General features: G+C 44.6%; 1 protein-coding gene across 2 annotated transcripts in view; it reads left to right on the forward strand.

The window, feature by feature from the left end:
* LOC120936091 (adhesion G-protein coupled receptor F3-like) overlaps nucleotides 1-10,044 on the forward strand; it is a 38,034-nt gene extending 27,990 nt beyond the window's left edge. For both annotated transcript variants that reach the window (XM_040348205.1, XM_040348206.1), the window contains 2 exons: nucleotides 4,167-4,220; nucleotides 9,538-10,044. In XM_040348205.1, the coding sequence (XP_040204139.1) occupies nucleotides 4,167-4,220; nucleotides 9,538-9,561 (78 nt within the window). In that variant the 3' untranslated portion in view covers nucleotides 9,562-10,044. The remainder of the gene's footprint in view (nucleotides 1-4,166; nucleotides 4,221-9,537) is intronic.
* The last annotated feature ends 17,680 nt before the right edge of the window (nucleotides 10,045-27,724 follow it).

The raw sequence follows: 27,724 nt of genomic DNA on the forward strand, positions 1-27,724 counted from the left end.
GGACGTCATTGGTTTCGACGTGAACGTAAATTACGTCCATCCGTATTCGCGAACGACTTACGCAAACGACGTAAAAAATTCAAAACTCGGCGCGGGAACGACGGCCATACTTAACATAGGATACCCCTCACATAGCAGGGGTAACTATACGCTGGAAAAAGCCGAACGCAAACAACGTAAAAAAAATGCGCCGGGCAGTCGTTCGTTTCTGAATCGGCGGAAATCCTCATTTGCATATTTGTAGCGTAAAAAAAATGAAACGCCACCTAGCAGCCGGCCTGGAATTGCAGCCTAAGATCCGACGGTGTAAGTCACTTAGGCCTGTCGGATCTTAGGGAGATCTATGCGGAACTGATTCTATGAATCAGGCGCATTGATCCGACCGACGGAACTCAGAGATACGACGGCGTATCAGGAGATACGCCGTCGTATCTCTATCTGAATCTGCCCCCTTGTGTGGTTCCTCTCTGATCTCTCCTCCCTCTGCTATCTTACTCTGCTCCGATACTAGCCCAATAAATGTCCGTCTCTGAGGCAGTGACAACTTTGCCTCGTTAGCCGCTGTGCTGTCAAAACAGCTCAGTCTTCATGTACCGGACTCTATTCGGTTGTCGGTGTTGTGTCCAACCACCAATTCGTCAAACTCTCAGATTACTAAGGCTTTAAATAAACCGCAAGTGACGTTGTTGGAGTTTCTGATGGGTTGGAGATATTGACAGAACACGTCGTGAAAAACGGTCGTGTGTTGGCTTTAACGACGGGAAAAAGTTATGAGACGGGAGCACTCGTTCTGGTAAAACTAGCATTTGTAATGGAGATAGTACATTCGTCACATTGTAACAGACTGAAAAGCACGATGACTGAAAATCGCGAATCGTCTCTCACCAAACTTTTACTAACACGAAATTAGCAGCCCAAAGGGTGGCGCCATCCGAATGGAACTTCCCCTTTATAGTGCCGTCGTACGTGTTGTACGTCACCGCGTTTTGCCTCGAGCATTTTTTTTTTCACGATCGTGTGTATGCGAGGCAGGCTTGACAAGAATCACGTTGAGAAAAACGTATTTTTTTCCATGCCATTAAAAACCGGTCGTGTGTACGTGGCATTCGTTTTGGTTAATGTGGGGAAGAATTACAACCCCTGTCAGGTTTTGACTGCTGTCAAGGGCTCCCTCTACTTCTACACTTTAACATCTATTATGAGGATCAAAAAAAGGGAGAGAGGGGAAGGGTAACAAACCCTGGGCCTTTAGAGGTGTCACAATAAATGTCAAGTAGATCAAAATAGATAAAGTAAAAAAAGATTTATTTAACCACTAGCTGACGGCCGTACGACTTTGTACGGCCGCAGCGCGGCTCCCAATCTCTAACAGGCCGTCTTTTTACGCCATATGTAAACATATGAGATCATCTCTCATTGCCGGCTCTCCCTCCTCACACAAACACCGCGTGTGAGGAGGGAGAGGGAGAGAAATCCGAGTAACCAGCGCAAAAAAAAAAAAAAAAAAAAGTGAGTAACAAGTGCCACCACCTGTGCCCCCCACAGTGCCCCCCAGTACTACAGTGCCCCCCACAGTACCACAGTGCCCCCCAGTACTACAGTGCCCCCCACAGTACAACAGTGCCCCCCACAGTACCACAGTGCCCCCCCAGTACCACAGTATCCCCCCAGTACCACCATGTGCCCACCAGTACCACCGTGTGCCCACCAGTACCACTGTGCCCACCAGTACCACCGTGCCCACCTGTGCCTACCAGTACCACCGTGCCCACCAGTACCACCGTGCCCACCTGTGCCACCATGCCCACCTGTGCCACGGTGCCCATCTGCCACCTCAGTGCACATCTGCAATCAGTGCCCACCTGTGCCACCTCATCAGTGCCCACCTGTGCCACAGTCAATCAGTGCACATCAGTACCTATCTCATCAGTACCCATCTCAGTGCCATCTGTGCCGCCTCATTAGTGCCATCTGTGCCGCCTCATTAGTGCCATCTGTGCCGCCTCATTAGTGCCATATGTGCCGCCTCATTAGTGCCATCTGTGCCGCCTCATCTGTGTCCACCAGTACACAGGCCTCATCGGTGCACATCAGTACCCATCTCATCAGTACCCATCTCAGTGCCATCTGTGCCGCCTCAGTGCCGCCTCATCAGTGCCATCTGTGCCACCTCATCAGTGCCATCTGTGCCACCTCATCAGTGCCATCTGTACTTTCCTGCCTTGTTAGGGTCTCAAGAAATGATAGGCCTTCAGTACATCAGGTGTGATCAGATGTGATAATTTTTTATGATTTGCACTATAGCTTGTAGACTCTAAAACTTTCACACAGACCAAATAATTTCCAAAAACTTTGGGTTATTTTTATCAAAGACGTGTAGCAGTATAAATTGTGGCCAAAATTTATGAAGAAAAATTAATAATTTGCAAAATGTTATCACTAAGATAATAACTAAGAAAAAATCATTTTTTTTCCAAATTTTCGGTCTTTTTTCATTAATAGCGCAAAAAATAAAAAACGCAGAGGTGATCAAATACCACCAAAAGAAAGCTCTATTTGTGGGAAAGAAAGGACAAAAAAATAATTTGGGTACAGTGTTGCATGACTGAGTAATTGTCATTCAAAGTGTAAGAGCACCGAAAGCTGAAAATTGGTCTGGTCAGAAGGGTGTTTAAGTGCCCAGTATGGAAGTGGTTAATTAACATACATAATTGATAAAAATGGAAGTACAAACAACCAGAATTCAATCCTCTAAGGACATGAGTGGCTTCAATGAAGAGCCACAGCAAAAACCTGTATGTCAGATGCCCAACATGTTTCGCTCTGAATAGAGCTTCATCAGGAGCTTATACAGGATATACCATCTGGGCCACGTTCAATCCAAATGCATTACAGAAAAATATTTGTAAATTCAATGAGGATTTAAGGAAAAAATATATCCAAAGATTGCCACCATCTGCCCCAATCAGGCCACTGAAAATCCAGTCCGTCCCACAATAAAGACATCGGCTGATCCTTTTACAATAAGCATAGGGATCCTGACTGGGCTGCCTGGCCCTTTGATGCCACTAGTGCTGTGGATCACAGCTATCCACTATCACATATCAATCAAAGCCAAAATCTCCAGCTATCCAAATAGGACCACTTGCTGCTCATACCTTGAAGGTGGCTGGGACTTTCAATTACTGAATTTGTCCTCATTACTGCAGCCAAATCATCTTTGACCCTATGCTTAATGTAAAAGGATCAGCCGATGTCTTTATTGTGGGACGGACCGGATTTTCAGTGGCCTGATTGGGGCAGATGGTGGCAATCTTTGGATATATTTTTTCCTTAAATCCTCATTGAATTTACAAATATTTTTCTGTAATGCATTTGGATTGAACGTGGCCCAGATGGTATATCCTGTATAAGCTCCTGATGAAGCTCTATTCAGAGCGAAACATGTTGGGCATCTGACATACAGGTTTTTGCTGTGGCTCTTCATTGAAGCCACTCATGTCCTTAGAGGATTGAATTCTGGTTGTTTGTACTTCCATTTTTATCAATTATGTATGTTAATTAAATAAATAAATCGTTTTTTACTTTATCTATTTTGATCTACTTGACATTTATTGTGACACCTCTAAAGTCCCAGGGTTTGTTACCCTTCCCCTCTCTCCCTTTTTTTGATCGTCATATGGGATGTGGTGTCTTGATTTGACCTCCTATGCCTCACAACTGCCTCATCTATTATGAGGATGTAATAATACAATCGTGAATTCAAAACTAGATGAATGAGGTTAGCTATGCACAACTCTATTATTTTCTTTATTATTGGTATTTCTATAGCACTGACATTCACATCAGCCCCTACCCCAAGGAACTTACAATCTAAGGTCCCTAACTCACATTCATACATAAACATATTATGGACAAGTTAGACAGAAGCCAATTAACTGACCAGCTAGTCTTTGGAGTGTGGGAATAAACTGGAGTACCCGGAGGAAACCCACGCAGGCACAGGGAGAACATGCAAACCCCATGCAGGTAGTGCCAAGGTTGGGATGACCCTAGTGCTGCTAGATGGAAATGCTAACCATTTAGCTACTGTGCTGCCCATATACCTAAATTATAAAAGCAAGCATATTTAAGGTAATAATAGAAAACCTATTTTATTGTTGCAGGTGATGGATACGGTGAAGAAGCGGATATATAAGTCCTCTGTCTTCAGCAGCACTGTAAGTAATTTTTTATATTGTCAACTAATATGGACAGTTGAAATCAAATCTAAAGCTAACATGGGTAGGTTTTTATTTGTGTTTAACCACTAAAGGACCAAGCTTATTTTTCAGACTCTGGGCCAGATCCACGTAGCGCATCGTAATTTTAGTCCGGCGTAGCGTATCATAGTAACGCTACGCCGCCGCAACTTTGAGAGGCAAGTGCTGTATTCACAAAGCACTTGCCTCTAAAGTTACGGCGGCATAGCGTAAATCTGCCGGCGTAAGGGCGCGGAATTCAAATGATAAAGATATGGGCGTGTTTTATGTTAATTTTACTTGACCCAACGTAAATGACATTTTTTCTGAACGGCGCATGCGCCGTCCGTAGGGGTCTCCCAGTGCGCATGCTCCAAATTAACCCGCAACAAGCCAATGCTTTTGACGTGAACGTAATTCTACGCAAAGCCCTATTCGTGAACGACTTATGCAAACGACGTAAAATTTTCAAAATTCGACGCGGGAACGACGTCCATACTTAACATTGGCTACGCCTCATATAGCAGGGGTAACGTTACGCCAAAAAAAGCCTTACGGAAACGACGTAAAAAAATGCGCCAGCCAGACGTACGTTTGTGGATCGCCGTATCTAGCTAATTTGCATACTCAACGCGGAAATCGACGGAAGCGCCACCTAGCAGCCAGCGCAAATATGCACCTAAGATCCGACAGCGAACTAAGACGTACGCCAGTCGGATCGAGCCCTCAGTCAGTCGTATCTTATTTTGTAGATACAAAACAAAGATACGAAGGGGGATCTTAGAAATTAAAAAAGTGCGCTTGTAAAACCGCTGCGCAAATATGGTGTGACAAAAAGTATTGCAATGACCGCCATTTTATTCTCTAAGGTGTTATAAAAAAAATGTATAATATTTGGGGGTTCTAAGTAATTTTCTAGCAAAAAAAATAATTGTTTTTAACTTGTAAACACAGTGGCCCAGATCCACAAAGAAATTACGCCGGCGTATCTATTGATTTTTGATTTTTGGTAAAAAAAATCACTTTTTTTAATAAAAAAAGACAACAATAACGTTAGCCCAATTTAGACCAATGTAACTATGTAAAAATTGCCACAACTGGAATTAATCTTTAAGGCATTCAGTAGAGAACGGATAAAGCCCCTGTCATTTATTTTTCTATTTAAACTAAACTATTTATTAAATGTTCAAACAGCTTAGTGAGTGAGATGAAGCTTTGTTGTGTAATCATCCAACCAGTGGCGGCTGGTGCTCAAAATTTTTGGGGGGGCGCAAATGAAAAAAAAACAAAACAATTGCAGCCTCACTGTACCTATCAATTGTCACCACTGTGCCATGCCATCAAATGCAGTCACTGTGCCATCAAAACGCAACCACTGTGCCATGCCATCAAAACGCAACCACTGTGCCATGCCATCAAAACGCAGCCACTGTGCCATGCCATCAAAACGCAGCCACCGTGCCATCAAAACGCAGCCACTGTGCTATGCCATCAAAACGCAACCACTGTGCCATGCCATCAAAACGCAGCCACTGTGCCATGCCATCAAAACGCAGCCACCGTGCCATCAAAACGCAGCCACTGTGCCATGCCATCAAAACGCAGCCACCGTGCCATGCCATCAAAACACAGCCACTGTGCCATACCATCAAACGCAGCTACTGTGCCATCAATTGTCACCACTATGCCATCAAACACAGCCCCCAATTGTCGCCACTTTGCCCCCAATTGTTGCCACTGTGCCCCCAATTGTCGCCACTGTGCCCCCAATTGTCGCCACTGTGCCCCCAATTGTCGCCACTGTGCCCCCAATTGCCGCCACTGTGCCCCCAATTGCCGCCACTGTGCCCCCAATTGCCGCCACTGTGCCCCCAATTGCCGCCACTGTGCCCCCACTTGTAGCCACTATGCCCCCACTTGTAGCCACTGTGCCCAGTACCCCCCCGGCACTTACCTTTATGGCTTCTACGTCCCTCGATGTCCCTCGTCCCGCCCTCGATGACGCTTCAGCCAATCAGGTTACCTGATTGGCTGAGACGCCTGTCAGTCTTATCCTCGGACGTACGGCCGGTACGCCCCGAGGATGAGCTTCAGGAAGCCGACTACAGCCTCAGGGTATAGTATAGAGCTGACTGCGAGTCGGCTCTATACGTCGCCTGTGCACCGACGTTCGACATCTTTCAGCAACTCGTGATGCGCTGTATGCGCCGGTCGGAAGCCTGTCAATCAATTAGGAACGCCCAGTCCCGCAGATTATACCCAGAAGCCGCGGTAAACATATATATATAGAACGGTATGTACGGCAAGGAGATTTAAAAAAAACTGCCGACTGTCATTCTAACAACTCGGCTGAATGTAATGTAAAACATTTTTTTGGGGTGAACCCCCGCTTTAATATGTACAACCAGTGACCTCTAGTGGTTACAAAACTTATAACACATATATATATCATGCAAAGTCCATTGAACCAGTGATATACTCTGTGAACCAATGCTGTCCACACACAATCCAATGGTAAATGATAAAAAATTAGTAACTTAACACCACATGGACCCTCCACCAGTCACACAATGCGCTCGCCTCCCAGAGCGGCCCCCAATTGGACCAAGCAGCACCTTCTCCTTTGGGGTCTTAATCCAGGATCTTTAGGCTCCCAATAGTGAACTCCTGCAAGCGTGATCTCTCATATAGGATGGTAACATAAGGGTAAAAAAAGGAACTAGCATAGTGTAATAATGTAAAACAAAATGTATTTCAAACACAAGCAACTATTCTACTTCTTTTTAGGAATGCATTATCCCTGGTGCATACAGGTGATGTACTTGAACATATACAGATCCATGCCTGGCATCACAAAATCGTCTGCAAGTCGGGTGGCCGTATACTTCATACAAACGATGTGATAACGTCTCAAGCCCCGCTCTGATGCGTTTCTTCACTCACATGCGACTTTAGCAAAGGGTATTAGATACCCTTGATGACTAACAAAAAAACATAAATATAAAGTTAAAAAAAAGAATATAATATAAAATAGAATAAAAAATAAATATAATTATAAATATATTCTCTCTAGTTTTGCATTTGGCTAGGGTCACTGTCACTACTGGTAGCACGAGGCGATACCTGGACCCTATAGAGGTTGCACAGGCAGTCCAACGCCTCCAAGATGCCAGAAGGTTTGCTGTGTCCCAGCACAGCCTCAAGAGCATGGAGGAGATTCCAGGAGACAGGCAGCTACTCTAGGAGAGCTGGACAGAGCCGTAGAAGGTCAACCCATCAGTAGGACCGGTATCTGCTCCTTTGTGCAAGGAGGAACAGGATGAGCACTGCCAGAGCCCTACAAAATGACCTCCAGCAGGCCAATGGTGTGAAAGTCTCTGACCGAACAATCAGAAACATGGGGGTGGCCTGAGGGCCCAACGTCCTGTAGTGGGCCCTGTGCTCACTGCCCGGCACCTTAGAGCTTGATTGGCAGAATTGTCAGGCCTGCCACTGGTGCCGTGTGCTTTTCACAGATGAGAGCAGGTTCACCCAGAGCATATGTGACAGACGTGAAAGGGTCTGGAGAAGCCACGGAGACCTTTATGCTGCCTGTAACATCATTCAGCCTTACCGGTTTGGTGGTGGGTCAGTGATTGTCTGGGGAGGCATATCCATGGAGGGACGCACAGACCTCTACAGGCTACACAATGGCACCCTGACTGCCATTGGGTATCGGGATGAAATTCTTGGACCCATTGTAAGACCCTACGCTGGTCCTGGGTTCCTCCAGGTGCACGACAATGCCTAGCCTCATGTGGCGAGAGCATGCAGCCAGTTCCTGGAGGATGAAGAGCTTGATACAATTGACTGGCCCCCACGTTCACCTGACCTAAATCCAAAAGAACACCTCTGTGACATTATGTTTCGGTCCATCCGGTGCCGCCAGGTTGCACCTCAGTCTGTTCAGGAGCTCAGTGATGCTCTGCTCCAGATCTGGGAGGAAAGACCCCAGGACACCATCCGTCGTCTCTTTAGGAGCATGCCCTGATGTTGTCAGGCATGCATACAAGCACTTGGGGGCCATACAAATTAAATTTCAGCAAAATGGACTAGTTTGCTGCAACGTTTTTTAACTTAGATTTTCGGGGTGTCTTTGAATTCAGCCCTCTGTAGGTGGATAATTTTCATTTCCATCAAATGATGTGCCATCCTTTTATTCCTACCCAGCCCATATCAGTATGGTTATCCAGCATGAGTTTTTTCCCTATTGAGATCTGATGCGTTATCAAAGTGCTCCTTTATTTCTTTTTTGAGCGGTGCGTATGTATATATGTTACATTATGGATTATATTATATTTTCTATATTATTTTTTTATATTATATTCTTATATTATGTGAGATATATATATACTGTATGGGCCAGATTCAGGTAGCTCGGCGTATCGTTGAGCGGGCGTAGCGCATCTCATATGCGCTATGCCAACATAACATTGAGAGGCAAGCTGAGTATTCACAAAGCACTTGCTCCCATATTTACGCCAGTGTAACGTAAATAGGCCGGCGTAAGCCCGCCTAATTCAAAGTAGGCAGGTAGTGGGCGTGTTGTATTAAAATTAACCGTGACCCCATGTAAATGAATGGCCGAACGAACAGCGCATGCGTGCGCATGCTCAGAATCACGTCGCATATACTCCCTAAGATCCGACGGCTCAATGCGTACGACAGGAGCGTAACTTACACCCAGCCCCATTCACGTACGACTTACGTAAACGACGTAAAATACGACGCTGTTCCCACGCCCATACCTTAACATGACTAACCTACATCGGACGTACGCCTTACGTAAACGGCGTAGCTTACTGCGACGGGTGCAAGTACGTTCGTGAATCGGCGTACCTAGGTCATCTACATATTTGACGCGTAAATCAACGGAAGCGCCCCTAGCGGCCAGCGTAAATATGCACCCAAGATACGACGGCGTAGGAGACTTACGTCGGTCGGATGGAGCCAGAATTCAGGCATATCTGGTTTCAAGAATACGGCGCATAGATACGACGGCGCATCCGTGGACTTACGCGGCGTGTAAGAAGATACGTTGGCGTAAGTCGTTCGTGAATCTGGCCCTATTTATATGTGTATATATATATATATATATATATTTTTTTTTTTTTTTTTTTTTTATACAGTGGTTCACTTTATTGTGATTGTCTGAGACACAGAATGGAATTTCGATTTTGGGATTTGAATTTCCCAAGATGCTTGTACATTTCCATGTAGAATTGCGTAGTTTTAATTCTCTTTTCCTTATCTGTAGGCAACAACTGTCAGCTCCTACTGAAGACCACGCCTGATGGTAATAGGACAATAAAGGGTCACCCACCAATAAGTGGGATTTCGGTGGAGCCTGAACTGGTTTCCTGTATATCATGGGAGGTCCAATGTAGAGCTTTCCCCAGTCTAGTTTCTGACCCCGCTCATCTTGGAGTCTCACTTCTGCTGCCACAACAGACACTTCTGGATGTTGTCAGTCTTGCATTTGTTTTGTAGATTATTACATGACAGTGTCTTTGTATGTCACCATATTATAAACTTTTGTAGTATAATTTTAATCCCAGCAAACAAGATAATTTCAGATTGATTTGTGATCTGTATGATATTGCAATTTTCTCTTTCTTTACAGTGTTCAGAAATGTGGATATATGGAACACGGCTCCGTCCTTTTAAGAGTAGTTCTGCCCCCTCCGCAAACAATTAAAAGTCAGCAGCTACACATACTAGGCTAGATTCAGATAGGTTAGCGGATCTGATTTACGTTACGCCGCCGCAATTTTTTGAGGCAAGTGCTTTATTCAGAAAGCACTTGCCTCTAAAGTTGCGGTGGCGTATCGTAAATCCCCCGGCGGAATTCAAATTCCGCGGCTAGGGGGCGTGTAGAATTTAAATCAGGCGCGTCCGCAAATTTTCCCAGCGTGCATTGCTCCAAATGACGTCGCAAGGATGTCATTGGTTTCGACGTTAACGTAAATTACGTCCGGCCTTATTCGCGAACGACTTACGCAAACGACGTAAAAAATTCAAAACTCGGCGCGGGAACGACGGCCATACTTAACATAGGATACGCCGCACTTACCCCTCCTATAGCAGGGGTAACTTTCCGCCGGAAAAAGCCGAACGCAAACGACGTAAAAAAAAACCCTGGGCGGTCGTTCGTTTCTGAATCGGCGTAAATGCTCATTTGCATATTCGACGCGTAAAAGATACGTAAGCGCCACCTAGCGGCCGGCCTGGAATTGCAGCCTAAGATCCGACGGTGTAAGTCACTTATACCTGTCGACGGCCGGACTCAGAGATACGACGGCGTATCAGGAGATACGACGGCGTATCAGGAGATACGCCGTCGTATCTTCTTTCTGAATCCGTCCCACTGTAGCTGCTGACTTTTAATATTAGAACACTTACCTGTCCTGGAATCCAGCGATATCGGCACCCCAGCCGATGTTTCCATCGGCTGTTGGGTGCTGCCACCACCATTCGTAGTAAGGGAAGCCGGTTTGTTCCCTACTGTGCATGCGTGAAGCACGCTGCACTTTCTGAATGGCCCGGTGGCGGGGGAAGTAGGAGGGGGGCCGAACTTACGAGTGATCGCACCACGGCAAAGTGTCTTAGGCCTAGTACACACGAGAGGATTTATCCGCGGATACGGTCCACCGGACCGTATCCGCGGATAAATCCTCTCGAGGATTTCCACGGATTTTGATCCGATGGAGTGTACTCACCATCGCATTGAAATCCGCGCCGAAATCCCATCGCGATGACATGTCGCGCCGTCGCCGCGATGATGACGCGGCGACGTGCGCGACGCTGTCATAAAAGGAATTCCACGCATGCGTCGAATCATTACGACGCATGCGGGGGATCCCTTCGGACGGATTGATCCGGTGAGTCTGTACAGACCACCGGATCGATCCGCGGGAGCCAAATCAAGCGGATAGATTTGTAGACATGTCTACAAATTTTTATCTGCTGGAATTGGGAAATATCCGCGGATAAATATCCGCTGGAATGTACACACCATAGAATCTATCCGCTGAAACCGATCCGCTGAGATTTTTCAGCGGATGGATTCTATCGTGTGTACGGGGCCTTAGAAGTGGGGATGGGTACCTGTCAAAAACAGTAACCTGTCCCCCCCTCCCCTCCGGAAGGGGTCAAATTTGGCAGCAGAGGGGGGAGGAGTCAGATGAGCGGAGCTTACACCTTTGGCTGGAACTTCGCTTTACTACAAGGCTCCACCTACTCCTTTTACTGTGATTTATACATGTACAGCTCAGGGTTCTATAGGCTCCATGTGGATAGTTTCACATTTGTCTTATATTATTCTCTATCTATTTATGATTCAATATGTTTTAGAACGTAGCTTTGCTGTAGCATTGCTTTTCTTTTTGGATACAAGTAGAATGTTATATTTAAAGTGACATTCAGCCCTGGTTCACACTGGGTACGATTTGGAACGATTTGAGATGCGATTTGACATGTCAAATCGCATCTCAAATCGGCGGCAATTGTCGGCAATGGCACTGTCCTAATCAGTGCGATGCCGCATCTGCGATTTCAAAAAGTAGTTCCTGTACTACTTTTTGCGATTTCGGGCCGCGATTTACATTAAATTGCGGCCGAAATCGCGGCAAAATCGCGCATTTTACCGCGATTTTGAATTCGCAGCAGTGTGAACCTAGGCTAAATGATATCCCTATTCTCCATAAATATTCCATACACATCCACATTCCATACATGGTCCTATAATCTATTTATCATTAAATTGTTTCTTACTGGGCTTTTCTGCCTCCTTGTGAGCTCCTGAACCTCTAGTTTATGGCACATTAGATGTGGTCATGTTCATAACTTTATGTACACTACAAATCCCATAGCTCATAGTCCATCTTGGGAGCCAGCAAGAGTGGATGGCTACGTTCCTACATACAGTGGGACCATGGAGAACAAATGTACCAATGAAGTTGGAACACAACAGGAAGAAAAAGGAATTCATAAATTAGGAGGAGGCCGAGAGCAATAAAATTGACTTTTTTTTAGTTAAACCCCATTTAAAAGTCAGCAGCTACAAAATGTGTAGCTGCTGACTTTTAATAATCAGACACTCACCTGTCCTGCGGTCCAGCGATGTGGGTGCACGGAGCCCCGCTCCTCTCCCCCTCCTCTCCGCGGCGCCAGCATTGACACGTCACAAGTCCCAGAAGATTGCAGGGAGGGGGGTGGGGGGAGAAGGTGATCTTCCTTCTGGCGCCGCTGAGCCAGGGAAGAAGTGGGAGCTGGGTGCCCGAAAAAAACAGGGTATCCGCTCCTCCCAAAAAAAATGACATGCCAAATGTGGCATGTCAGGGGGTCACCTATACTTAAAGTGGAAGTCTCATTTTTGGGTGGAACTCCGCTTTAAGAATACATAATTCAATAGAATAGAATTAGTATCACAATGAAGAACACAAATGGCTGGGAGTAATTTCCCTTTAGGTAATGAACAGTTAAAGTGTAAATTCACTTTTTGCAGAAAATTAAAAAGGTGAAATAACACCCTACCCCCTTCCCAAACCCCTGGTTCCAGCTGAACTTATAGCGGTGGGTTATTACCTGTCACCGCCCATGGAGCCGGTCTTTCCTTAGGGCAGTGGTTCTCAACCTGGGGGTCGGGACCCCCTCGGGGGTCAAATGATGATTTGCCAGGGGGTCACCAAATCCTGGGCTGTTCCTGAAGCCCGCACCACTTTCCCAGCCTTCTTGCGGCTGCCCAGCAGAGCTGTCTCTGGAGCCAGTGGCCGCCCAGCTGGACTGTTCCTGGAGCCCATGGCTGCCCACTCAGCCTCTTCGCAGCCACCTATTCAGTTCACGGCATGGTTGTGGGGCAGACACTAGAGGTCAGCTGACTGGTGAGGATTGTGAGGTGGGAGGGGCTGGAGGAGACCCTATCTCCTGATTTCAGCATAAGTGTCACTGCTACGAGACACCACAAAGTCGGAGACACAGTGAGCAACAGTGAGTAACCTGTGATTATAGTTGCCATTAAATGTCCCCAATACAGTTCTCAGATCAGCAGAAGACCTTGATCAAGAGCACCTAAGTTGGCTGATCAGAACTCCCCCCCCCCCCCATCATTGCCACTCATCCCAACTCCTTGCCAGCACTGCCACTCATCCCATTCCCCCCACCAAGGAATAAAAATAGAGAATACATGGAAGGGAGAGAAAAAGAGGAGGAAGAAAGGGAAAAAAAAGGCAGAGAAAGAATAAGAGAAATAACAAGAAAGACTGCTAGAGAGAGGGGTGGGGGGGGGGAAAAAGAAATGAGGATAATGAGATAAAAGGGAAAGAAAGGAGAACAAAGAGAAATAATAGTAAATCCTAAAATGTACCATATGAAGTTTTAATACTGTACGAGTGGAAGGGACTCAGGGAGCGCTAAATTGCCGTGGGTTGGGGCGCAAATTACTTGCCTTGTGTGCTGACAACACACACTACGAAAATAATTTTACTGTTGGGGGGGTCCCCACATCTTGGGAAATTTTATTAAGGGGTCACGGCACTAAAAGGTTGAGAACCACTGCCTTAGGGCTTCCGGGACAGATCAGACTTGTGTTGGAGACCACACTGGAATACCTGGATTGGTCACTGGTCCTGAATGGGTATTCGTGTGGGGGAAAAAAGGAAGGAATACCTTCCGATGGATAGTGCTTGATGATGGATGGTGGCGATGGGCCCTTTCGGGGATTGGGCTGCTGCCTTTTCTGTGCGACCTTGAGGTCATTTCAGCATGCAGATTGAGATAAAAAGAAAGGAGCGCCTGGTGTCCTGAGAAATGTGAATTTTAAAATATGCATTATGGGCCTTTATTAAAGATTAGCAACTCTCCAGACAGCTGCACCAGCTGCATGGTGGGCACTGACAGCTAATCACCCACTGAGCTAAGTTCAGCGGAGAACTGGGGATGGGGGTGGGCAGGTTTGGCCTGAAACGTAGAGTGTACCTTTGGGTCTTTTGATTAATGTGTAGCCCAGGATTTAGGCCCCTGAGTACCCATTGAACATCTGTACCACATTAAATGGTTAATTCACCCTTTTAAAAAAATACACTGTGCAGCCCATAAACCCCATTCCATAATTTTAGCCAAATCTGATTGTAAAAATATTAATTTATGCCTGTTTTTAAGGTGACGGCTGCCCCAAACCCTTCAGATTTTTTTTACAGTTCAATCCTGTCCTTTTTTCAAGGTTGGACCAGCCATTAGGACAAGCACTCCCTAGTAGTACATGAGCGAGTGCCATCCTTCTAATTTAAATGGCTTTAGCTATGACAGGCACTCTTCAAGTGCCGACTATACCTCCCTTTCTTCTCCCCTCCTCTATTCATAGAAGCCATGCTATTGCTTCCCACAATAAAAAAAACACTCTATGAATGGAGGAGGACCTTTCATTCATCCACCCATCCTTCATTCATAGAGTGCCTTTTTGTGGGAGCTGATAATACTTCTATGAATGAAGGCAACAGACCTTGGATTCATCCAACCATTCATGGGCGTCTGCAGAATTTTTTTCAGAGGGGGGCGCTACGGCAGCGGTGATACACAGTCACATTTAACCCTTTCTTAAACCGATAACGCGGTCATCTGGCAGTGTGAAATAGCTCTTGAGATGATTCAGCTTCACTCCATGCCCATATAAATATAGCCTAGAGAATGTACAGACAGGGGGTCCATCTTCAGCACAGATGGACCCCCATCCCATTCAGTACCTCAGATCAGCCATCAGCGTGGCACAGCAGGTTCCCTCCCCCTGTGTACACATAAACACCGGAGGGGGAGGCGGCTTCACTCTGCTCGCTGTGCCTGTGTGACATCCGGGCCAAAACCGCTCAGACAACCCGCGGCCACTAGACTCTTCAACACCTTCTCGATTTTCCAGGGGGGTCAATTGCCCGTCCCTTGCCCTATGAAGCGGATGCCCATGCAACCATCCTGCATTTATAGAGCAATTTACATAATAGGAACCATTTGTATGACTTCTATGAATGAAGAAGGGGTGAAAAGCTGGCATAGTTGGTCACAGGTGCAGCCACTCATATTAACTCCAGCAGCACCAGAAGATCACCACTGCGGGGGTATATAGGGGGCAGAGAACTTCATATTCTATTGGAAGAAAGCAGAAACCAGTAGACAAGATGCTGTGTATTCATAGTAAGTAGTGATGAACTTGGGCGTGTTCGGACTAGGATCCCAACCAACATGTGTGAGCCCGCCAGGAAGCTGTCACCTCTGTGGGCAAATTGTGGGGATTTCCTTTCAATTCCCATAGCCACAACAGGAAGTGGGAGGAAATCCTTCCAAAGTGAAGGAATCCTTGCGTGTCCCCATTTGAAGGCTCCTTCTCCTATTACGTTACGCGGTAACAATGGTAAACAGGACAAATAGAAAGGGTAAAAAACCATCCTTATGGGAAGCCAGGAGGCTTGACAGGTGTTCTAATCCCTCTCAACCGAAAAAAATAAAAATGTTGCCTTTCATGAAAAAGATATGGTTGTGACCATTCAGAGATTCCTCAATGATTGTGACTAGAAGGAACCAGGATAAGAATGGGAGAGAGACAGTCCATAACACCAAGGAAGATCTGAGCCAGAGGAGACTTCACAAGAACTAAGAAGGGACTTCACCTGGGGATGAAACTAAATCTATACTACGAGAGAACCTTGTTTTCTGTAATTGCTTGAAATAGTCTGGGCTCGCGTTTTTTACTGAAATTGCAAATTATAACCCAAGCTCCGTAAGTTTATAGTGTATCCTTATCACATACAGACCATTACCAATGCTCATTTCCTAGAAAGGTTAAATAGTGCATGCATGTTTGTATATTTGTAATACTCTGTATGTCTTTAGTTTGTATTTACAGCATTCTTGTTTAGTAAAAGCACATTAATATACTAGAGGGGTTTCCGCTTCCTTGCTTTACCACAAAGTAACCTAAAAGAAGCAAAAGAAAAGCCCACGCACCACACATATGCGTCCATGAACGGCTGAGGTTTCTGTGTTCTTAGGACTCGCTGTCAAAGACTGCTCCAGGTCTTTAGTAATGATCAGGAGCTGGCGGGACTGCATCCCAACCATGAGACAACTGTGACAGCCTGCCATACAGTAAACTGTAATAAAGAGAACTACACACCACTGTCCAATCTGAAAAGATCATTACTCATATGTCGCTCCTCCTTAATGCATTTCACCAAACTTACTTGGGCGCAAAGAAAGGGCGGTCCGGGAAGAGGAGTAATTTCTGTGACGCGGTTTCAGGATCGTGGTGATCATCCTGTGCCCTGCAAGTATGTGCTTTCAGCTTTCACAAACAAAATACCCACAAGGCTATCATAGCCAATAGATGGCTCTCGCTGATTAAATATCTATCTAGTGGGCTATAAAGATGCGCCATGACACTAATGCAAGGTATGACCCAGAAATGAGACTATAGACATGGGAATGCTCTATTATCGTCTCACAACCCGGTGTTTTAAAGTGATTGACAAGACTCAGGCATTGCATAGTTTCTGTTCCCAAAAAATAATGTAGTGTTACCCCTGGAGGGGCCACTGTATTTTTAACAGGTTCTTTCTCAAAACAGTGCAGGGGCAGTCAGGCACAAAGCAACACTCCGGCTCATTGAACAATCTAGGGGATGTCTTTTTAAACGTTATTTGCTTGTAGAAGTGGTAACAAGAGGGGCATTTAGGTAGTACGGTACACTCCGTAACAGTAGGTATTGTTAGCATTAGGGTTGCACCGATACCGATACAGGTATCGGTGCTGAAACTAAGCATTTACACAAGTATCGGTATTTGTGAAAATGCACCAATACTTAAAACCAATACCTTCTGGCTCAGTTGTCACCCAGATTAGAGGAGGAGGAGGTCGTAATTGTGGGGCCAACAGTGCTGAGTGTTGGGAGTGCTGTATTTCTTCATCACTTGGTCTCATCCAGATGGTAATATTAGACAGCACACTGATAGATGATGGACACCCTCCTCCCTGTTCCTCCTCATCTTGATCCATCTAAATACCAACAATAGGTATCGGTAAATGGTATCGGTACTCATACTCGTTGTAATATCGGTGCATCCATAGTTAGCATAGGACACTTCTTGTTCAGTAACAGCAGCACAGGTAACAGGTAGGATGGGACAGTCTGTAGGTTCACCACTGGGGACCATGAAGTAGGTTTGAGCACAAGTAACGGTAGTCTGTAACAGTCTACATGTTCACGGCTGGGGACCTTGAAGTGGGTTTGAGCACAAGTAAAGGTAGTCTGGAACAGTCTACATGTTCACGGCTGGGGACCTTGAAGTAGGTTTAAGCACAAGTAAAGGTTGTCTGGAACAGTCTACAGGTTCACAGCTGGAGACCATGAAATAGGTTGGAGCACAAGTAAAGAGTCTCTACTCATAAGATCCTAGAACAAGAAAGCAGCCCCCTCCCACTCCTTTCAGCTCATAGATCCATTCCCTCATCAGGAAAAAGACAATCTCCTCAAGGCTCCAGGCTATTTAACAGCATTCCAGCCACCTTCTGGGTAAACCTCCCCAGGGATTGGCTAGGCCCTGCTCAATATTCAGGCTGGTCGTTTGAATTATTTCTCCCTAAACTCCATAAATTTCTTCTAGAGGCAAGGGTAAGCAATCATACTCCCAGCCTGTGAAGCCCTGAACAGACCAGAGCAAGCAATCATTGCTCCCCTAGTTATAGAGGGAACCAAAAGCAAAATGTACCTAGCGTCGAAATGTACTGAATTCGTTAAATTTCATTCTGTTTATAAATTTTCTAACTAATTCCAAAGTTCCAGAAACAATTCCAATTTGGATCGTTGGAAAAATGATCGACCTATTTAAATTCTGTATGAAGAATAGCTGGTTGTCTGCTTTGTCCTTAACAACCGATGACTCATCAGCTGTCAGCAGGCTTCCCCACTGGCAAAAAAACAGTGTAGGGTTCAACCCCGATCCATACCAGGCCCTTTAGCTCTGGTATGGATTCTAAGGGGAACCCTTAAAACCCTGAAAAAACGGCGTAGGGTCCCCCCCAAAATCCATACTAGACCCTTATGCGAGTTGGCAGTCCAGAGGCCAGGAAAGTAGGGGGATGAGTGAGCGCCCCCCTTCAACAGGGGGTGTGTTTTGGGGCAGGGGGCCTGGTATGAATTGGGTAAGGGCCTAGTATTGATTGATTTTTTCTGAAATTTCTATTGCCGGCATTGTTTTGTTTACATTTCAGCTGTCAGTGGGGAAGCCTGCTGACAGCTGATGAGTCATCGATTGTTAAGGATGCAGCAGCCGGCTTTCCAGCCTGCTGCTTGACAACCAGCTATTTTTCACACAAAATTATAATTGGTTGATCATTTTTGAACAATTTGAATCGTTCTGAAAATTTGGAATTCGTTAGAAAACTAATAAGCTAAACGAATTTTAATGAATTTCATTACTATTCATTACTATTACATTCAGAGATTCAGATACATCCGAATCTCCGAATAACAAAAAATTTGTCTGAATTTGTATTTGAACCGAAACTAATTGCACATGTCTACTTCCCCTGCTTTCACCAATGACAGGAGACGGTTCTTTACAGTTGTAGGCTTTTAGGATCGACTCTGCAGCAACTCAAAAAGAAGAGAAAGAATGCTTCACTGTATAAAATACCTCATATCGTCTTATTCACCAGTCCAACTAAAATACCAGTCCATTCAAGATGCACACATCTCAGCGTGTTTCGCTCAGCAAGAAGCTTAATTGTAGGGTCACTCAGGCATAGGTTTTCAAGTACTGAACTGTGTCAGCCAATCACAGTGGTCATGTGATCAGGAAATCCATCCTGCCCCCAGACGCCAGACGTAAAGTCCCAGTTAAATGAGTGTCGAGGCAAGGTGGGAAGTGGTTAAGGTTTATCTCAAGCAAATTCGTTTTTTGTTAGATTAGTAGGAAACAGTTACTGTATAACCACTATTTATGGGGAAGTGGGGAAAGGTGAGGGGAGAGAGAGAAGAGACAGGGAGTGGGGAGAGAGAAAAGGAGCAGGGGAGTGGAGAGAGAAGAGGGAGGGAAGGGAGAAAGAGCGATAGAGAGGCAGAGGGGTGAGGAGAAGAAGTAGAGGTGAGAGAGGGGGAGGGAGGGAGAGAATGGTGAGAGAGAGAGGCAGAGAGGAGCAGGGGGAGGTGGGTGGGAGAGAGGGGCAATAGAAAGGGAGAGGGCAGAGGAGCAGAGGGAAAGGAGAGAGAGGGGAGGGAGAGAAAGGCGAGAGAGGAGCAGGGGGAGAGGCGAGAGGGAGAGAGGCAGAGGGGAGAGGATCAGGGGGAGAGAGAGGGAGAAAGGAAGGGGGAGGAGCAAAAGGAGAGGGGGAAGGGAGAGAGAGAGGAGAAAGATTGAGAGATTGATAGAGCGGGAGAGAGCAAGAGATAAAGAGAGAGGGGAGGAGAAGGACAGAGAGGGTAGGAGAGGAGAGAGAGTGGGAGGGGGAGGAGGAAGGCAGAAAGGGGGAAGGGAGAGAGGGAGGGTAGGGGAAAGAGGAAGATATAGAGAGAAGGAGAATAAAGGAGAAGGGAAGAGAAAGGGGAGGAGAAGGGAGAGTGGGAGGAGGGAGGGGAGAGGGGGAATGTAAAGGAGAAGAGAGGAGATAGAGAAAATAGGAGGGAAGTAAAAAAAGTGAGGGGGAAAAGAGAGGGGGACAGGTCATTTTTTTAAATAAAATGTATTCATATGTAACTCATTTGTTTAAAAAAGGGTTGTCTGATGTGTGAATGGAGTCTTAGTTTTTCATGGGGGGCCCCGACATGCTTAAAACACAGGTGGCATAGTAAAGCAGCCCATACCTCTCAATGTGGATGGGGGGAATCTCTCCCACTAAGCCTTTGTATATTGACAGCGGGGAGACTTCCCTGCTGCCAGAATGCACTGATCAGCTTTGCTGTCTGTAGTCAACAGTGCTGATGGAGCGAACATTTTCTGTTTCAATCGTTTTTATTTAAATTTTTAAAGAGTAAAAGCAATATGAACATTGTGCAGAGCAGCAAACAATCCTTGCGTTCTCTGTATAAACAGGAAGAGATGGTACACGAGTAGGGGGAAAACAAGGTTACAGAATCTCTCGGCAATTGAGTGATGTCTTCTCTAAACTCACAGATGAGCATTTAATCACCAACCTTTAAAAGCAGGAGTAAAAGTTTTGTGCTATAACATGGATGTAGAAACGACCAGAACCTTATGAACACTGTGGCGTGGTCTCTACACAATCAGCCCCTGAGTCATAATGTGGGCCAGTAAACCCGTGATTTTGTGGTCAAGACCGCCGGAAAGCTCAATCTCTGGGAGTAGGCCCCCTATGTAGAGAAGTCCATCCCCAGAGATCATGGCCAATAAGGATTACTCGTTATCGAGCATTATTTCAGGCCCGCAAGAGGGGCTTTGAGTCCCTGAATGTAGACATCGCTTTCTTGAATTGGAAAGAAAAATAAATAAATAGTGAAAAATAAAAAGAGGGGGGGACCGCATCGCCCAATTGCTTCAGGCGTTGTGGACAGATGGGTACAATGCTTCATGTTTGGTGGCAGTGCCCCGTGGTCACTAGATTTTGGATTCGTATATTTAATTTAATTTACTCGGTAACGGGTGTTAATATACGTCAATCCCCGCAATCAGCGCTTTTTCATAAGTTACCCGGTGAGGTTCCCAAATAATCAATGACGTTAATCACATATATGTTTTTGGCGCAAGAATAACTATTGCTAGATATTGGAAGCAGTCGGTGGTTCCTCTTGATTATGTGAAGAATAAACTTAATTGGATCATGGTTAACGACAGACTCACCTGTATCCTTCGCGATTCTACTAAGAAATTCGATATAACGTGGGATCCGTGGATACGTTACCTATCTCCACCATAAAATGTTTCCGGCTGGCCCTCTCCTCTTCTCCTCTTCTTCTCTTCTTCTCTTCCTCTCCTTTTTTTTTTTCTTCCTCTTTTCTTTTCTTTTTCTCTTTTTTTTTAAAAAACATTTAATGTTGAATTGGCTATTGTTGTTATTGTTGCCAACTGTGGGATGCTTTAACGGAACTTCTATCTCTATGTTAACATGATGCTGGTGGAAGTATATGGAGGGGTTCCCTTTTCTTTCCCCTTCCCTACCCTTCCTTGTCCTTCCCTATCTTTCCCTACCCTTCCCAATCCCTCCCCTCCTTTTTCTTCCCTCTTCTCTTCCTCTCTTCCTCCTCTGTTCTTTATAATATACATCTTGCTCCCGGTGTGAATCATTCTTGCGATTATGGGTTAGTGTGGCTTCCTGGGACAACCACTAGTTGGACCCTAGGGAGTCGAGAATATAGCTCATTAGCTTTATTCTTATTTTCTTTTTTGTTATTTCTATTTTTATTACCATTCAATGAATGATTTAACAGCGGAAGAGGGGAAGAATACAGTTCAAAGGGAACATTGTGTTTTTTCCTTGGTTATCCTTATGTCATATGGATATATTAACAGGCTTTCCCGCTAACTGCATTTTATGTTGAGTCTCTTTTTTGTCTATAGGTTTTTTGTTTACGACTCTTTGTATGAGTAATATAATCTGACAGAGCTCGATTGTTATTTCTATCTTTGTTACTTGTGTCTGATACAACATTGTTCATTTTCAATAAAAAATATTGAAAGATAAAAGAGGGGGGGATACAATTTGGGCTAAGAGAACATGAAGCCAAGGCTGTCCGGAATCAAGGAATCAATGGAAGAAAGAAGAAAGGGAAAAGAGAAGAAAAGGAAAGGGGTTCCGTCCAAGGATCCTACATTAGCCTATTCAAACGGCCAGATTCATGCATCTGGGACCTGCAGGTAAGCTAGCCAAGGGGACCATATTTTAGCAAAAATGGATTGTTTATCACGTAGGACACTCACAATTTTTTCATTTAACATGATCCATGTGAGTTTTCCTTTAACTATTGCAATATCTATGACAGGGCTTTTTCACGCTGTTGCTATAGCGATCTTGGCAGCTACGTTTGGCTCTGATGAAGAAGGGGTTACCTTCGAAACCCATTAGCCATTAAAGGATCCTGGTGAGGTCCTCCTACCCTTTGCAGTGTGCCAAGTCTAGGACTACTGGGCTATACAGTCATATGCAAAAGTTTAAGAACCCCTGACAATTTCCATGATTGTCATATATAAATATTTGGGTGTTTGGATCAGCAATTTGATTTCGATCTATCAAATAACTGAATGACACAGTAATATTTCAGTAGTGAAATGAGGTGCATCAAAACGAAATTAGACATGTGCATAAGTTTGGGCACCCCAACAGAAAAATCACATCAATATTTAGTAGAGCCTCCTTTAGCAGAAATAACAGCCTCTAGACGCTTCCTATAGCCTGTAATGAGTGTCTGGATTCTGGATGAATGTATTTTGGACCATTCCTGCTTAAAAAACATCTCCAGTTCAGTTAGGTTTGATGGTTGTCGAGCATGGACAGCCCGCTTCAAATCACCCCACAGATGTTCAATGATATTCAGGTCTGGGACGGCCATTCCAGAACATTGTACTTGTTCCTCTGCATAAATGCCCCGAGTAGATTTTGAGCCCCTGGAAGAAGTAATATTTTACGAAACGGACGTAGGGCGGAGCGGCGCGCTGTTGTCATCCAAGAAGCTCCAAACGTTCCCCCAGTGGACAGGCTCCTGAGAGTTTGTGTACCGGCCGGCACATCAGATTCAAGGCGATTTATTAACTGCATGATTGTAAGTGCAATACTACTTTTTAATAAATTCTTTTACTCATTTAATACACTATGTGGAGCTGTTATTGTTTCTTACATGGTGGGCATTGATGCCGGTGAAATTACTTGTGAATGAGACCCATTAGGACCGTATATGTCTGAACTGCGAGACTGGGAGTGACTACCTAATACATGCTCTTTATGATCCCCTGTCATAAGGGATCGTGGAAATCTGGTAAGGAGCCAATCCATAGTCTGGTGGAGGATACATCACTGTTTTCTTTTGGACACGCTTTTCAACTAATCTGAAATGTGGCACAAATACACGGGTGTTTGACATCTCATCTGTTAAATATTTATGGCCTTTTATTGTCACAATTTCAATTTTTTTTATTATTATTTTTATTTTTATTTGATTATTTTTAACTATATTTTATTTTCAGTTATTGTATATATATGTTTCTTGATCGAAATGTATTAGTCACCATTATATCACTTTTATTTCATTATTACTGGAGGGTTTTTGAGATTGCTGTATAGTGCACCCTAGTGGCCATTAAACTTCAATGTTTTTGATATAGTAGTGAGTGCTATATATATCATCATATATCACCTATTTGTAAATTCATAATTTTGGGTTTTCAACAAGTGTTTTCTGCTTTAGAGGTAGCGCGATTTATATTCTTCTCAGATTTTGAGCTGTGTTTTGGGTCGTTGTCTTGTTGAAATATCCAGCCCCGGCGTACCTTCAACTTTGTGACTGATTTCTCAACATTATTCTCAAGAATCTGCTGATATTGATTGGAATCCATGTGACCCTCAACTTTGTGGTGTGTGTGTGCAGCAAAGGCTTCTTTCCCATCACTCTCCCATACAGCTTCTCCCTGTGCAAAGTGCGCTGAATTGTTGAAGGATGCACAGTGACGCCATCTGCAGCAAGTTGATGTTGTAGGTCTTTGTAGGTGGTCCGTGTGCTGTTTTTTACCATTTTTGCCATCCTTTACAATCCTTTGCCTCTCCAATATTTTATGTGGGGTGCCACTTCTGGCCTTAACAAGAACTGTGCCTGTGGTCTTCCATTTCCTCACAGTGGACACTGACAGCTTATAACTTTTTGTAGCCTTCCCCTAAACCATAATGTAAAACAATCTTTGTTTTCAGGTCAGTTGTTTTGAGGCCCCCATGTTGCCACTCTTTAGAGGAGAGTCAAAGAGAACAACAACAACAACTTGCAATTGGCCACCTTAAATACCTTTTCTCATGATTGGATGCACCTGTCTATGAAGTTCAAGGCTAAGGGCCCTTTCACACGGGGCGGATCAGTAATAATCCGCCTCCGTGTGTCCGTAAGCTCAGCGGGGATCGCTCCGTAAATCCCCGCTGAGCCGGCGGCTGACACTGTGCAGGGACCGCCCTGTCTTTTCTCCGCTCTCCCCTATGGGGGATCGGATGAACATGGACGGTGTGTCTGTGTTCATCCGATCCGCAGACGGAAGAAAAAATAGGGTTTTCTTCCGTCCACAAAATCGGATCTTTGCGGAGGCGGGTGATTACGGATGTTCATCTGCTGACACCCGCAATCACATAGGGACCAATGTATGTCCCGTTTTCGTCCGCAAACGGATGGATGAAAATGCGGACATACGGTCCGCACATGTGAAAGGGGCCTTAATGAGCTCACCAAACCAATTGTGTGTTACAATTAATCAGTGCTAAGTAGTTACAGGTATTCAAATCAACAAAATGACAAGGGTGCCCAAATTTATGCACCTGTCTAATTTAGTTTTGATGCATATTGCGCATTTTCTGTTAATCCAATAAACGTCATTTCACTACTGAAATATTACTGTGTCCTTCAGTTATTTGATAGATCGAAATCAAATTGCTGATCCAAGCACCCAAATATTTATAAATGACAATCGTGGAAATTGTCAGGGGTTCCTAAACTTTTGCATACGACTGTAGATGAGTGATTTTAATTCACATGTTTGTTAGTATTATTCTTGTTAATCTTAAATAAATGTTGTGTGATAATGCACAATTGTGGTGGCTTCATCCCGAATACTAGAGGGCAGCGAGGCTTGAAGCATTCCCCAGCGATGTGATGCCATCTTTACACCTGCACCAGGCTATCACACTTATGTGCAGGAGACATTCTGTCATTAATGGATCGAAATTTGTCCAGTCCCTTCTGAACCAGGTGAATTTTGATCCATGTATGGCCAGCGTAAGACTAGAGTGAGAGAGGTCAGGATTTTGAAACCTGATCCCATCATTGTCCTCATCTAATCTTTGGATGGGTGCCCATTGCTTCCTATTCAAAGTGCTGCACAGGGCCAACCATTTCCTCCGTCCCGTCCTGACACAGCGTGGATCACTGAGAGCTCAGCATGGCTTTCCAGGTATCGCTGCTCCTCCTGACATTGGTCCATGTCTGGTCCTGCTCCTCCAGGAATACAGTAAGTCCTTTATTTCAATTTGAAACGCTTTTGTCTGACTTTAGTAACGTGGATTCTGACAGGCGACTGCTTTGTAAATTAGTAATTTTTTGATATTTAGCATTGCACTACTTTAACTGGCAATTGCACGGTCATGCAACGCTGCACCCAAAAAAAAATTGATATCTATCATTTTTTCTGTTGGTGGTATTTGATCACCGCTGGGTTTTTATTTTTTTATTATATAAGAAAAAAAATACCTAAAAGTTTGAAAAAACAAAACAAAAAAAAGTTTTTAAAAATCAAATATCTTCATGAATTTAGGCAAAAATGTATTCTGCTACATACAAAAAAAATCCCATAAAGAGTTATTTATTGGTTTGAGCGAAAGTTTTTGGGGTAGATCCACGTACAACGGCGCATTATTGCGCCGGGCGTAGCGTATCTAAGATACACTACGCCGCTGTATGAATGAATGAATGAATGACTTGTATAGCGCAACGCAAGCGAACTGAATCGCCTCTGGGCGCTTTTTCCAGCCAGTATGTAACTTACTTTTTTTTTGTTTGAATCCTCAACGAATTCGCGCCGTAAGTTACGGCGGCGTAGTGTATCTTTTGCGGGGGTAAGGGCGCGGAATTTAAATGGAAGTGATGGGGGCGTGTTTTATGTAAATACGTTGTGACCCGACGTAAACAACGTTTTTTTTAAACTGCGCATGCGCCGTCCGTGGGGGTATCCCAGTGCGCATGCTCGAAATTAACCCAGAACAAGCCAATGCTTCCGACGGTGACGTCATTCTACGCAAATCCCTATTCGCAAACGACTTACGCAAACAACGTAAAAATTTCACATTTCTAGGCGGGAAGGACGGCCATACTTAACATTGAGTACGCCTCAGAACAGCAGCTTTAACTATACGCCGGAAAAAGCCGAGCGCAAACGACGTAAAAAAATGCGCCGGGCCGACGTACGTTCGTGGATCACGGTAACTAGCTAATTTGCATACTCAACGCGGATTTCGACTGGAACGCCACCTAGCGGCCGCCGAAAAATTGCAGCTTAAATCCGACGGTGTACTAAGACGTACGCCTGTCGGATCGATCCCAGATGCCGTTGTATCTTGTTTTGTGGATACAAAACAAAGATACGACGCGGGAAATTTAAAATTACGCCGGCGTATGAGTAGATACGCCGGCGTAATCCTTTTGTGGATCTGCCCCATAGCGTCTACAAACTATGGGATGTATACTGGAATTTTTATTTATGTCTTATCAGTGACTTATAGCGGGACAATCTGACATCAACTGACACTTTTTGGCACTTTAGGAGAACCGTTGACACTAATATAGTGATCAGTGCTAATAATATATACTGTGACTGTACTAATGACACTGGCTGTGAAAGGGGTTAAACATCTAAGGGCAAAGGGTTAACTGTGCGCCTAACGGTGCTTGGTGCATTCACTGTGAGCTGCTTTTACTAAAGGATGTGCTGGTTTTTATTCCCTGCTTTGTAGCGAAACAAAAACTGGCACATCACTGACAGGAAAGTGCGTTGTGTCGTTTACATTGTTTTAGCTCTGTCCTGTAATCCTCTTTGCAGATTAGCGGGCCCCGTCTGGCAATCGTTGGCCGGGACCTGCTGATCAGCCTGTGCTGTGACTAATCACAGAACAGCCGGGGTGGCGGGCGCGTGCGCACGCCCTACCCAGGAAGAGCTGGATCACATACTAGGTGAGTAAACAAAAAAGAGAACAGTTGCTCAAAAAAAGCAATTGATGGTCGGACTTTAAAGGCAAGACGGAAGTATATAAAAAATATAATTTTATTACAAAAAATAGATTAAACAAACAACAATAGAGATAATAGAAAACCATATAAATTAATAAATAAATATAGACAATAGCCTCTGTACATTGTCACACATTTCACCATGAAGGACTGTCACCCATAGGTCATCTTGTACAACTAATTTCTGAAAGACGCAATTTGATTGATTTATATTGTACAGTCACATTGTTATGTCTATGGCCTGTGTGTCTTATTAGTCACATTCACACACCAGTCTACATAAGATGGATCTAGGCTGGTTACAGTATTCACCTCCGTGACCTCAACAAATGTCAGCCCACTTTCTTCAATGCCAATTTATTAGAATCCGGCCCCTTTTATTTGTTTCCTTATTCAAATACTGTCCAAGTTTTTGTTTGCTATTTTATCTATAGCAGGATATGAAGCTTAGTGTAAACAGGGAGTTAAATAAACTCCTCGG

Source organism: Rana temporaria, chromosome 4 (genome assembly GCF_905171775.1).
Source record: "Rana temporaria chromosome 4, aRanTem1.1, whole genome shotgun sequence".
In the NCBI taxonomy this organism is placed as follows: Eukaryota; Metazoa; Chordata; class Amphibia; order Anura; family Ranidae; genus Rana; species Rana temporaria.